The sequence below is a fragment of the Capra hircus genome, unplaced genomic scaffold (genome assembly GCF_001704415.2).
Source record: "Capra hircus breed San Clemente unplaced genomic scaffold, ASM170441v1, whole genome shotgun sequence".
NCBI classification, from domain to species: Eukaryota; Metazoa; Chordata; class Mammalia; order Artiodactyla; family Bovidae; genus Capra; species Capra hircus.
This window is the reverse complement of record NW_017199488.1, coordinates 7,614-19,555: the sequence shown is the minus strand read 5'-3', so window position 1 is coordinate 19,555 and position 11,942 is coordinate 7,614. Positions and strand designations below refer to the sequence as shown.

General features: G+C 37.0%; 1 protein-coding gene across 1 annotated transcript; it reads right to left on the bottom strand.

The window, feature by feature from the left end:
* Positions 1 to 2,927: 2,927 nt before the first annotated feature.
* LOC108635036 (UDP-glucuronosyltransferase 2B17-like) lies at positions 2,928 to 4,784 on the bottom strand. Its single transcript, XM_018045342.1, has 2 exons — positions 4,018 to 4,784; positions 2,928 to 3,205 (listed from the first exon to the last, which is right to left on the bottom strand). Exons 1-2 carry the CDS (start codon positions 4,745 to 4,747, stop codon positions 2,943 to 2,945), a joined length of 993 nt encoding a protein of 330 aa, XP_017900831.1. The 5' UTR covers positions 4,748 to 4,784; the 3' UTR covers positions 2,928 to 2,942.
* Positions 4,785 to 11,942: the final 7,158 nt, after the last annotated feature.

The following is an 11,942-nucleotide window of genomic DNA, read 5'->3' as shown; positions in this document are numbered from 1 at the left end:
AACAGCATACAGGGTTCAACTAATAGTCAGCAAGGGAGCAACAAGGGGAGACAAAAACACAACAATTGTGGAAATGTTAGTCACTTCTTTCTTTTCTGAGAAAACTGGATAAACTATGAAAAAAACAAAAAACCAGACCACTCACAAAAACAACTCAAAACGTATCAGTGTATCAATGACTTAAACACAAGACCAGATACCATAACATCCCTAAAAGAAAATATAAGGTTAGGAACTCCTTGACACTGGTCTGGAAAATGATGTTTTTGTATAGGACACCAAGACCACAACAAAAGGGAAAAATCACAAGTGGGGCTACATCAAGCTTAAAAGCTTCTGCACAGCAAAAGAAATAATCAACAAGATGAAAATGTGATCTACAGAGTGGAAGAAAAGTTTTGTAACCACATATTGAATGAGGGATTAAGATCCAGAATATATGCACAACTCACACAACAAAATTCAAGTAAAGAATGGGCAGATGAACAAAATAGACCCTTTACAAAGAAGATTTCCAAATGGTCACCAGGTATAGGAAAAGATACTCAACATCAGTAATCATCAGGGAAATGTATTTCAAACTCACAATCAGATATTACCTCACCCCTATTAGAAAGTCTATAACCAAGAAGAGAAAAGTGCTGTGAGAATGTGGAGAAAAGTGAATGCTTGTACACTCTCAGTGGGAATGTAAATTGGTTTAACCCTTATGGAACATACATTGAAGGTTCCTAAAACAGTTAAAGATAGATCTATTGTATGATCCAGCAATTCTACTTCTGGATATACAGTCAAAGGAAATAAAAACAGAATATAGAAGAGGTATATGGGCTCCATGTTGACTGCAGCATTATTCACAATTAGCTAAGGGAAAAAACTTAAGTGCCCACCAATGGATGAATTATTTAAAGATGTTTCATAGACACACACAGACATGCACACACACACACACGGAGACACATGTGCTCAGAATGAAATGTTATTCACCCACGAGAAAGAAGGAAATCCTGCCATTTTCGACAATATGGGTGGACTTTGAAGACATTATGCTAAAATGTGTGCTGTCATTTTAATCTTTATTCTCTTCCTATAATCAAATAATCCACTATGATATATATCCTAAAAGTTGTAATCCTAGCTTATGCCCTTTTAATGTTCAAGAAAACTGTGATCTTATTATATTTGTTATTTTCCAAGTAAATATTTTATTGTATCTCATTTTTATTGTATCTTCTTTAATATATTTTATTGTATCTGATTTAGTATAATTTAACATTTCCCAGTGGCTCAGATGGTAAAGAATCTGCCTGGAGTGCAGGAAACCAGGATTTGATCTCTGGGTCAGGAAGATACCCTGGAGAAGGGAATGGCTGCCTACGCCAGTGTTCTTGCCTGGAGAATCTCATGGACAGAGGAGCCTGGTGGGCTACAGTCCATAGTGTCACAAAAAGTCAGATATGACTGAAGTGACTTAGCAGCAGCAGCATTTAATATAAAGATTTTTAATGTCAGGAATTTTTAAGGTTTTGTTTATCAGATGAAGAAGATGAAATATTAAAGTATTTTGTAAGTTTTAAGGCTTTTCACCACAGCACTAGCTAAAATAAATGCCCATTTCCAACAATAGAAATGAATGTACATATAACTGTATGTTTTTATTCCCAACCCAGAGATTTATTTAAATTTATTCAAAGTAAATCATCCTGATTCATGTCAATGTATGGCAAAACCCACCACAATAATGTAAAGTAATTATCCTCCAATTAAATTAATTTAACATAAAGAAAAAAATGAGTTAATGTGATATCTCTGTGAATACTGTTCTCTAGTTTTCACTCATTATTGTCTATATCTAGCAATAATCTGCTAAATGGTCTCTTCCTACTCTTTACCATTTACAATCCAACCCAGTGACGACATCTCGCTTTTTATTTTTAATAATATATGACTATCTCTTTCTCAGGGTTTTTGTCATAGCTCAGTTGGTAAAGAGTCTGCCGGCAATGCAGGAGACCTGGGTTGGATTCCCAGGTTGGGAAAATCCTCTGGAGAAGGAAATGGCAACCCGCTCCAGTATTCACACTTGGAGAATCCCATGGACAGAGGAGCCTGGCAGTCTGTAGTCCATGTGATGGCAAGAGTCGGACACAACTTAGAGACCAAACCACTGCCATCACCTCTTTCTTTCTTAATCCTTTCAATATTCTTCCCAATGCCCCTACTACATGTTTCCAATCTTTACAATTATCTGTTTCCAGCTTACCTCTATAGCGTCATCTTCTTTATTCAGCCTTTTCCTATCCAAACTAAACTTGGACTTTTTGGCAACTGTCATTACTACTCCAGCTACCTTTCTTTTATATCTTCTCCCAACTGAGCTAAGAGAGAAGTCCATATCTTCTTCCACCCCTGCCCTATTCCTCTGTTTATTCCTGATCATCCTTCAGGTCTCATAATTGTCTGTGAATCAGAGATACATTATATGATTCATGGTGAATATTTCTTTAGCACTCTGGTCTTTCCATCTTATAACATTTTTTACAACTTGATTGTGTTCTCTCATTTCAGGTGGACTGTCAGGTGGTAGAAACTGTGCCTACACCATTTGCCTATATTAGCACTCACTTCGGGAATATGCTATATACAAAATTACCCTATAATAATTATAATACAATGTAACATATTATAGTGAGATGAGGTGATTGGATGGCATCACCAGGTGATACTATCGCTATTATTTTATTTGTATGAAATACATATTTTTATATAGAACTATGTGTCCTTTAATGAATGATGCTTCTCTATGTGTGAATAATGAAATTGCAATTTAATTAATGTATTATCAAAGTGTCCCATGTACTCTAGTTTATTCTGTAATGATAATGAAATTCAGATAGATGTGCTGATACAGAAATACATCACTTTCTAGGTGAAAGTTCACTTTATCCAGGTTCCCATATCTGACTACCTGTAATCAAACATTCTAAATAAAGAATACAGAATATTCCTATTGAAAACACAAAGTTCACAAAGAACACCAAGGAGGAGTAGGTGACCTTAGGCAGAGGCTTGGCAGGTTTGCAGTGGAGCCCTCCAACAAATTCAACATTTGGTAGTCGTGGACGAGGAAATGAAAAGTCCCAGTAGCTTCGAATGAGCCACATTTCGGCTTTCCCCATTGTCTCTGATAAGGTAGTAGGTCTTCCTGAAAGTAAAAAGGAAAACAACAACAAATGTTTGATCAAATGAGACTATTGTCATATGTGTATATTAGATAATTTTTGTAAAGGAACTTGGGATGTTTTGGCGTGATATTTGAATGTGTCTGTTTCTTGATAAATCTATACATAGCATAGTATAGGATAATAAAGTATATCTGGAATACATCTGTTTCTACATAAGCAGAAACAATTTCTAAAAGCTAGCTGGATACTTATACTACAAATATGTGTATAACTTTCAATGTACATGTCTTCATTTGTCAAGACAGTTTATGAGATTCTTAATGACTTTAAGTTAAAAAAAGAAGTTTTGTAAGTTGGATAGTAACTTACAGATGTCCTAGGTACTTCAGTCTGTGGTAAATGACTTCCTGGTATCCGATACTAGTAATGGGCTTTACCCTACCCTATAATTTAAGTGTTTGCATAATATTTGTTAGATTGAGGGTCATTTTATATTTTTATTTCACTGTTTCACTTATTTGAGATAAATTTTTGTGAATTTATATTTAGACAAACTCAACTTCCAAGGCACTAGGAAAAATAAGACTTCATTCTACCAACTTAAAACATGAATTACCTCGTAGTTTCGTTGCTAAGTGATAACTGACTCTTTTCCACTCCGTGGACTATAGCCCAACAGGCTTCTCTGTCCATGGGATTTCCCAGGCAAAAACACTGGAATGGAATGCCATTTCCTTTTCCAAGGGATCTTTCTGACCAAAGGATCAAACCTGTGTCTCCTGCCTTGGCAGGTAGATTCTCTACCACTGAGCTATCAGGAAGTCCAACTTACCTAGTACTTCACTGTAAAACTGGTTCCACTTCTTATCGTTGTATGCTGTGAAGAAAAGGTCAAAATAAAGTGTGTAAAACATATTTTTGACCCTCTCCATGAATGTCATGCGATCACTTAATTCTGAAAACATAACAGGTACATAAGATGGTGGGAATGGAAGTCTTCCGCTATTCTTTTCAATTATATGGCCAGGTGAGGTGTAATGACTGTACACGAATGGTATTTTAAGTAATTCAGCCAGCAGTTCACCACAGGGTCCAACGGCATCTGCAATAAGGATATCAAACCTTGATTCCTGTAGTTTTGTCATTAATTTCTTGTTGGAAACAGCATCTTCACACATCCTTAAAGCAGTATCAAAAAATTCCCAAAATGAACTTTTCACTGTTGCCAAGGAGGACCAAAAGGAATCTTTCGCCACATATGTCCATTCCTCAAGAAGACGTTCCATAAAATTCTCATAATCACTTTTTGTTAAAGATACAGGAAAAGTCTCAAATCTCATAGTAGATGGTTTGCTGGAATTAGGAATAGTGGAAGCTGAAGATATCAGAACAGTCACCTCATGACCCCTCGTGACAAGTTCCTCCAGAATTGTCTTCATATTCATCCAGTGACTAAATTCCACCGGCCACACCAGCACCTTTCCACAACTCCCACCGCTAAAGTAACAAGTCAGCTGTAGCAGCAGCAGAAGCGAGAGTCTTTTCATAGGCATCTTGCTCATATGCAGTCCTTTAAAAATAATTACTGTAAACTTTTGCTATTGCTCAGGCTTATATCCAGAAGTTATCAACCAGAAGTTAAATTATAACTCCTATTCCTTAAAAAAGTAGATTACATGAATAGTTAGCAGATGTGGAAATCAAGTGAAAAGGCAAAGTGCAGAACGTTTCCAGATTATACAGTGTGTTTAGTATTGATTTGTCAGTGCTGTCACCCTTCTTGTACACACACATCAATTATATTCTATGAGAAAGAAGACTAACTAGTGTAAAACAATAGCAAGTGAGAGGCTCTTGTGTCTGCAGTCACTTTGACACAGAATTAGAGATGAGGTGACATCAACAAAATGGAGGGTTATGAGGTCACAACAATTGTGTCCCTCACAGAAACAGCAAAAACAATAAATGATCAACTGCAAAGCAATGTAAATTATTTGGGGAAAGTTCTGGACTAAAATGAAAAAGCAGCAGAAATCCTGCAGTTTGCAAAGACTGAAGATGTGTGTTCTGATTTTTTTAGTGTAATGTATTAATTCTAAAGATATCAATTAAGTTTGACTGGTCAATTGTATAATTTATGATCACTATTGCCATATTGATTATTTTCTCTGAGTGATCTGCCTACTGATGACAGTGGGCAGTTAAAACAGAAGGAGACGACAGAAGATGAGATGGTTAGACAGCATCACTGACTCAATGGACATGAGTGTGAGCAAACTCTGGGAGATGGTGAAGGACAGGGAAGCCTGGTATGCTGTGGGCCATCAGGTGATGTTATCAGGTTGGTCAGCAAACATAGGAAAGCCCACCATAGTGATCTCATGGCAGATGGCCTTGTAAGTGCTGTTGGTTCCACCATGAGTTATAAAGCCTTTGGTTTTTGGATGATCTAGCATTGAGTGACTTTCAGTAAAATTATTAATAATAATTCAGAATAAAACAAGAAATGGGCCTTATAAGGCACTGTAAAAAGCAATGTTTTTAAGATAACAGATGGTTACACATAGGAAACTGCATTTAAATTGCTTTCAGAACTCACAGCCAGAAACTCCTGTCTGCTGGAGAGATAAGTGAAGACTTCATGAAAGAAGTGCTTTGTCACTTGGATTTCACAATCGAATTCAAGATTGGCAGAAGAACAGTTTAAAGAGCACTCTGGGTAAAAGAAACCACATATGCATAAAAAGGGGGCATTCAGAAATATATTCTCTAAAAGATCAAGGAAGTCATTTAATCTGATAAGAATGGTGTCAAAATCACCGAAAGGGTAATGGTAGTAACTGTGGAACCAAAGAAAAGAGAATCTTCATTTTATTAAGAAATATGCTACCTCTTCATGGAAATGATTGTGGATTTTATTTCTGTAGAAAATGGAGAGTCACTGGTAATAAATAAGGAGCTATTATTTATCAGTAGTATTTAAAATACTCCTACACAGGAGAACCAATAGGTGTAAGGAAAGCATTCAGAGGTTGAACAATAACCCATTAAGCTACTCACTGTTAGAAGCAACTACAGGCAAAATGAAGATATTTTAATTTGGGGCATAAGGGATATGACCAATGTATAATTCATTGCCAACTATGATATGTTTTCCTTCTCCCCTCTAGTGTTGGGAGTAAAAACACAGAAGTAAATTTTCTTTCTGAATGTCTTAATAATAAACACTTGATAAGTTTATTTGCTATTGAAGTACTATCACTCTGCTCAGCTGTTAATCATGTTTTTAGGATTTGTTCTGCCAATATTTACCAAGAAGGTCATTCTGGGGGAATTCAGTTATACAGACAAATATTGGGTCCTAAGGTGTCTGGCTTTTTGCCATCATATCTCCATAGAACCTGTTAGGGTAACAAAAATACCTTATTCAATTAGTTTAAAGTTATAGCATTAGAATTCAAGAGATTAAAAGATAACATTAAATTTCTTCCATACGGCATGTAAGGAAGAAAGGATGCGTGATCATAAGCAACGATAACTATTAATGCACTGACATCAGTAGGAATAGTTACATTTTACATACTTATTACCATATTCAGTCAGCTATGGAATATAATCATGACCATTCACACATGATGGCATAGACAAATGATGTTTACATTTATAAATGAAGCCTTTTTTTGTAATTTATAAGTATCAATAAACTGTTGAAAAAGTTCCAACTTTGTGATAATAAAATTTATTCAGCTGACCATGAACACTTTAACAATGAACCACAAAGGAGTGACAGTGTCAATCTGTAGTTTCTAGGCCCAGTACAAAAGTAAGGTGCAGATTTTGGAATTGCCAATCAATTCTCATACACTGGATTATAATTTATAGTGTTTAACCTCTATTTGCTCTGGAAATGTAAAGTAAGTCTATCAGCAAAGAAACAGCGTAGGTCATTAGGAGAAGATCACAATATCAGATAGCAAATTATAAAAGTAGTTCAAAATATCCAAAGACCTCAGGGGAATTTTATGTATTAGAAAATAAGGTACCACTCTATTTTATGGAGAAAGAAGTTGCTGAATCTTTGCCATGCTACTTTCCTTATGCTTGATTCCTTCCTACAGTCCCTCTCCCTCCTCAATCAGAAGGAGCAAAGTGACAGGTTAGAAGCAGAGTCCATTGAGGGCCAGACCTTACCACACACAGAGCTTACTTAAGGGCAGGACCCTGTCTTCTCTTCGATCTTCCTGATTCAGACTTTGTCAGGACCAAGTCACCAGGGAAGCTGATGTTTATCTTTCTCTAAGTCACTGTGTCTGGATGGGATCTGGAGGTCTCTTAGGGAGCCCTGACCATCCGTTCTCTGAATAGCACTCTGCAAAGCTCACTGATAGGGCTACTTTAAAATTTAGGGGAAATGAAAGGGGTCAGGATTATCTGGCAAGTACAGTCTGCATGATGCATTCCAGACTTTTATCACTATTGCATAATGTCTTTGTGCTATTGCACTTACTGTTAAAATTTAACTCGAGAATATTTGTGTTTATGTCCTCAAGAGTCCTTCAATGAAAAGGAACAAATGACAAAGCAGAATTTGATGGTTTATTTTCCTGCCCACAACCCCATTATAATTCAAAATTCATACTGGATTTCTTAGATATGTTCCACTTTGATAACGTTAATCCAAAGTATTGTTAATAAAAGATACTCTAAACTACCGTCAGTCAGTTCAGTCACTCAGTCGTGTCTGACTCTTCATGACTCCATGAATCGCAGCACGCCAGGCCTCCCTGCCCTTCACCAACACCTGGAGTTTACTCAAACTCATGTCCATGGAGTCGGTGATACCATCCAGCTATCTCATCCTCTGTCATCCCCTTCTCCTTCTGCCCCCAATCCTTCCCTGCATCAGGGTCTTTTCCGTTGAGTCAACTCTTCGCATGAGGTGACCAAAGTATTGGAATTTCAGCTTCAGCATCAAGCCTTCCAGCGAACGCCTAGGACTGGTCTCCTTTAGGATGTACTGGTTGGATCTGCTTACAGTCCCAGGGACTTTCAAGAGTTTTTTTCAACACCCCAGTTCAAAAGCATCAATTCTTCAGCACTCAGCTTTCTTCACAGTCCAACTCTCACATCCATACATGACCACAGGAAAAACCATAGCCTTAACTAGACAGACCTTAGTTGGCAAAGTCCTGTCTCTGCTTTTGAATATGCTATCTACGTTGGTCATAACTTTCCTTCCAAGGAGTAAATGTCTTTTAATTTCATGGCTGCAGTCACCATCTGCAGTGATTTTGGAGCCCCCCAAAATAAAGTCTGACACTGTTTCCACTGTTTCCCCATCTATTTCCTATGAAGTGATGGGACCAGATGCCATGATCTTCGTTTTCTGAATGTTGAGCTTTAAGCCAACATTTTCACTCTCCACTTTCACTTTCATCAAGAGGCTTTTGAATTCCTCTTCACTTTCTGCCATAAGGATGGTGTCATCTGCATATCCGAGGTATTTGATTTTCTCCCGGCAATCTTGATTCCAGCCTGTGCTTCTTCCAGCCCAGCGTTTCTCATGATGTACTCTGCATATAAATTAAATAAGCACCTAAAGAAAGAAAACTGGATATATTCTAGAATTATTAGAATTGTAGCTTTTTAAAAGATATTGCCATATTAATCATTCCTAAAGTTATGGTTCAGTAGCCTTAAGTGTATTCATATAGTGAAACCAATCACCAGAACTTTTTGATCTGGCAAAAATTGAAGTCTATGTCATTAAGATACTACAATTTCCTCTTTCCTCAGCCTCTGGCAGTCATCACTCTGCTTTACGTGTCTACAGATTTGACTAGGGTGGATACTCTGGACTTTTCTTGTACTTGTCTTTCTGGATTAGCTTATTTCATTTAGAGTAAAATTCATCTCTGTTGTGTGGTGTGTCAGAATTTTCTTCTAAAAGCGAAGTAATAGTTTATTACTTGTCTAATTCAATGAAACTATGAGCCATGCTGTGTAGGGCCACCCAAGTCAGATGGATCATGGTGGAGAGTTCTGACAAAATGTGGTCCACTGGAGAATGGAATGGCACATCACTTCAGTATTCTTGCCTTGAGAACCGCATGAACAGTATGCAAAGGCAAAAAGATAGGACACTGAAAGATGGCCTCTCCAGGTCAGTAGGTGCCCAATGTGCTACTGGAGATCAGTGGAGAAATAAATCCAGAAAGGCAGAGATTTGGCAGGTTTGCAGAGAAGGCCTCCAATAAACTCAAAATTTGGTAGCACTGAGAGAGGACATTCTAAATTCCAATAGGTGCCAAGAGTGTCATGTTTCTGCTTTCCTCAGTATCTCAAATGTTGTAGTGGGTCTTCCTGAAAGAAAAAACAAAAACAAATCTTTGATGAAATGACTGTCTTGTCACATGCATATATTAGGCAATTTTTGTGAAAAGGCTTGAAATGTTTTGGCCAAAATGTTTCAAAGTGTCTGTTTTTTGATAAAGCAAATACGTCTGTGCACGTATAGTATGCAATACTCATGTATGCATGCTAAATCGCTTCTGTCATGTCAGACTCTTTGTGAGCCTGTGGACCTAGTCATTCTCTAGGCTCCTCTGTCCATTGGATTCTCTAGGCAAGAATACTGGAGTATTAGTAAGGTAGACACTGAAGTTTATGAAGGCAGATACTGAAGTTTAGTAAGGCAGATATATAATTGCTTGGAGAAGTCTTAATCCTTCAAATGGTTGTTTATGGCTTCCTGGAATGCTCTATACTAGTAATGGAACACAGGGTTCTACTTTCAGCATTCCTTAAATTTTTCCATAACATTTATGAGTTTGCTGAACCCTGTCATGCCCTCCTCTAGGGGATCTTCTTGACCTATGGATTGAATCCGTGTCTCTTAAGTCTCCTTCATTAAGGTTCTTTACCACTAGTACCACCTTGGGAACCCATAATATATAATGTAGTGTAATATAATAAGAAAACTGAACTAAAAGTAGGAACAAGTATGAACAAACAAGTAGGAACAGTTTCTAAGTGCTACCTAGATACTATTGCTACAAGTATCTGTGGGACTATTCAATATACGTCTTCTTTAATCAAAAATTTTACGAGGTTTCTAGTGATGCTTTCTAAATTAAAAAAAGAAGTTTAGTGAAGTAGATATATAATTTTTTGGAGAAGTCTTAATCCTTCAAATTGTGGCTTATGACTTCCTGGAGTGTTCTATGCCAGTAACGGAACACAGAGTTCTACTTGCAGTATTCCATAAAAGTTTCCATAATATTTATGAATTTGCTAAAACATTTTATATTTTCATTTCCTCAATTTACTTAGAGGAGACAAATTCCTGTGACTTTATGTGAATTCACTTTCAAACGAACTAGAAAAAATAAGATTTCATGCTACCAACTAAAAACATGACTTACCTAGTATTTCACTGTAAAGCTTACTCCATGTGTTCTCATGAAACATTTGGAACCAAAAATCAAAATAAAGTACATATGTTTTTGACCCTCTCCCTGAATGTCATATGACGCCTAATTCAGACAACATGACAGGTACATAAGATGGTAAGAATGGAAGTTTTCCACTAATCTTTTCCACTGAGTCACCATACAAGAAGCAGAGATTGTACAAATAAAGATACTTTAGGTATCTCAGTGAGAAGCTCACTCCCCACAGGATCCAATGGCATCTGCAAGAACAACATTAAACCTGATTCCTGTGTTTTGCTGTAAGTCACTTGTTAGAAACAACATCTTTACAGAGATCCTTAAAAACATCAAAAAATTCCCAGTATAAACTTCTTACTAATGAAAAATGTGTCCAAAAGAAATCTTTTGCCAGATATGTCCACATGCTGACCAAATGCTTGATAAAATTCTTACAATGTGCTGTGTGCTGTGCTTAGTTACTCAGTCATGTCTGACTCTTTGGGACTCCATGGACTGCAACCTGCCAGGCTCCTTCAGCCAGAGGAAAAGTCTCATATTTAATAGGAGATGATTCATTGGGATCAACAAGAATGGAAGTTGGAGGTGTCAGAACAGTCACCTCATGAACCCTCTTGACAAGTTCATCCAGAACTGTTTTCATATTCACTCAATGACTGTATTCCATTGGCCAAACCAGCACCTTTCCACAACTTCTAGAGCCAAAGTAGCAAGTCATCTGTTGCAGTACCAGAAATCAGAGCCACTTCATAGACTTTTTGCTCCTGCAACTATTACTGCATTCTTTCACCAGTGCTCATGCATATATAAAAGGAGAAATCAATCAGGAAGTTAAATTATAATTCCTGATTTATAATATGGGAGTTTATATATTTATAATATAATACAACTCAACTAAGTACGTTATATTAATTGTCAACAGAAGTGGAAAGCAAGTGAAATGGCAAAGAGTAAAACACTTCTAGGTTATACAGTGTGTTCAGTATTGTCAGCACTGTCACTGATCTAAAAGTCGATGAGTTTACACATGCAAATCCACTGTTATGTAAGAGACAAGACTAGCCTGAAAACTGTAGCAAGTGAATGTCTGCAGAATCCTTCAATCAGAGTTAGAGTTAAGGTGATGGGTTATGGTCCATAGGGTTGCAAAGAGTCAAACGTGACTGAAGCAACTTAGCATGCATGCACACAGCAAGATAGACCGTTTGAAAGTTTCAACACTTGTATCTCCCACAGAGAAATAGCAAAAAGTATAAATAGTGAAGTGAAGTTGCTCAGTCATGTCCGATAGTGAACAATATGTTGG

Coding starts and splice junctions, on each gene's coding strand:
- LOC108635036 (XM_018045342.1), bottom strand. CDS start 4,747: ATGAGCAAGATGCCTATGAAAAGACTCTCGCTTCTGCTGCTGCTACAG. Junction 3,206..4,017: donor GTTTTACAGTGAAGTACTAG/GTAAGTTGGACT, acceptor TTTTACTTTCAG/GAAGACCTACTACCTTATCA.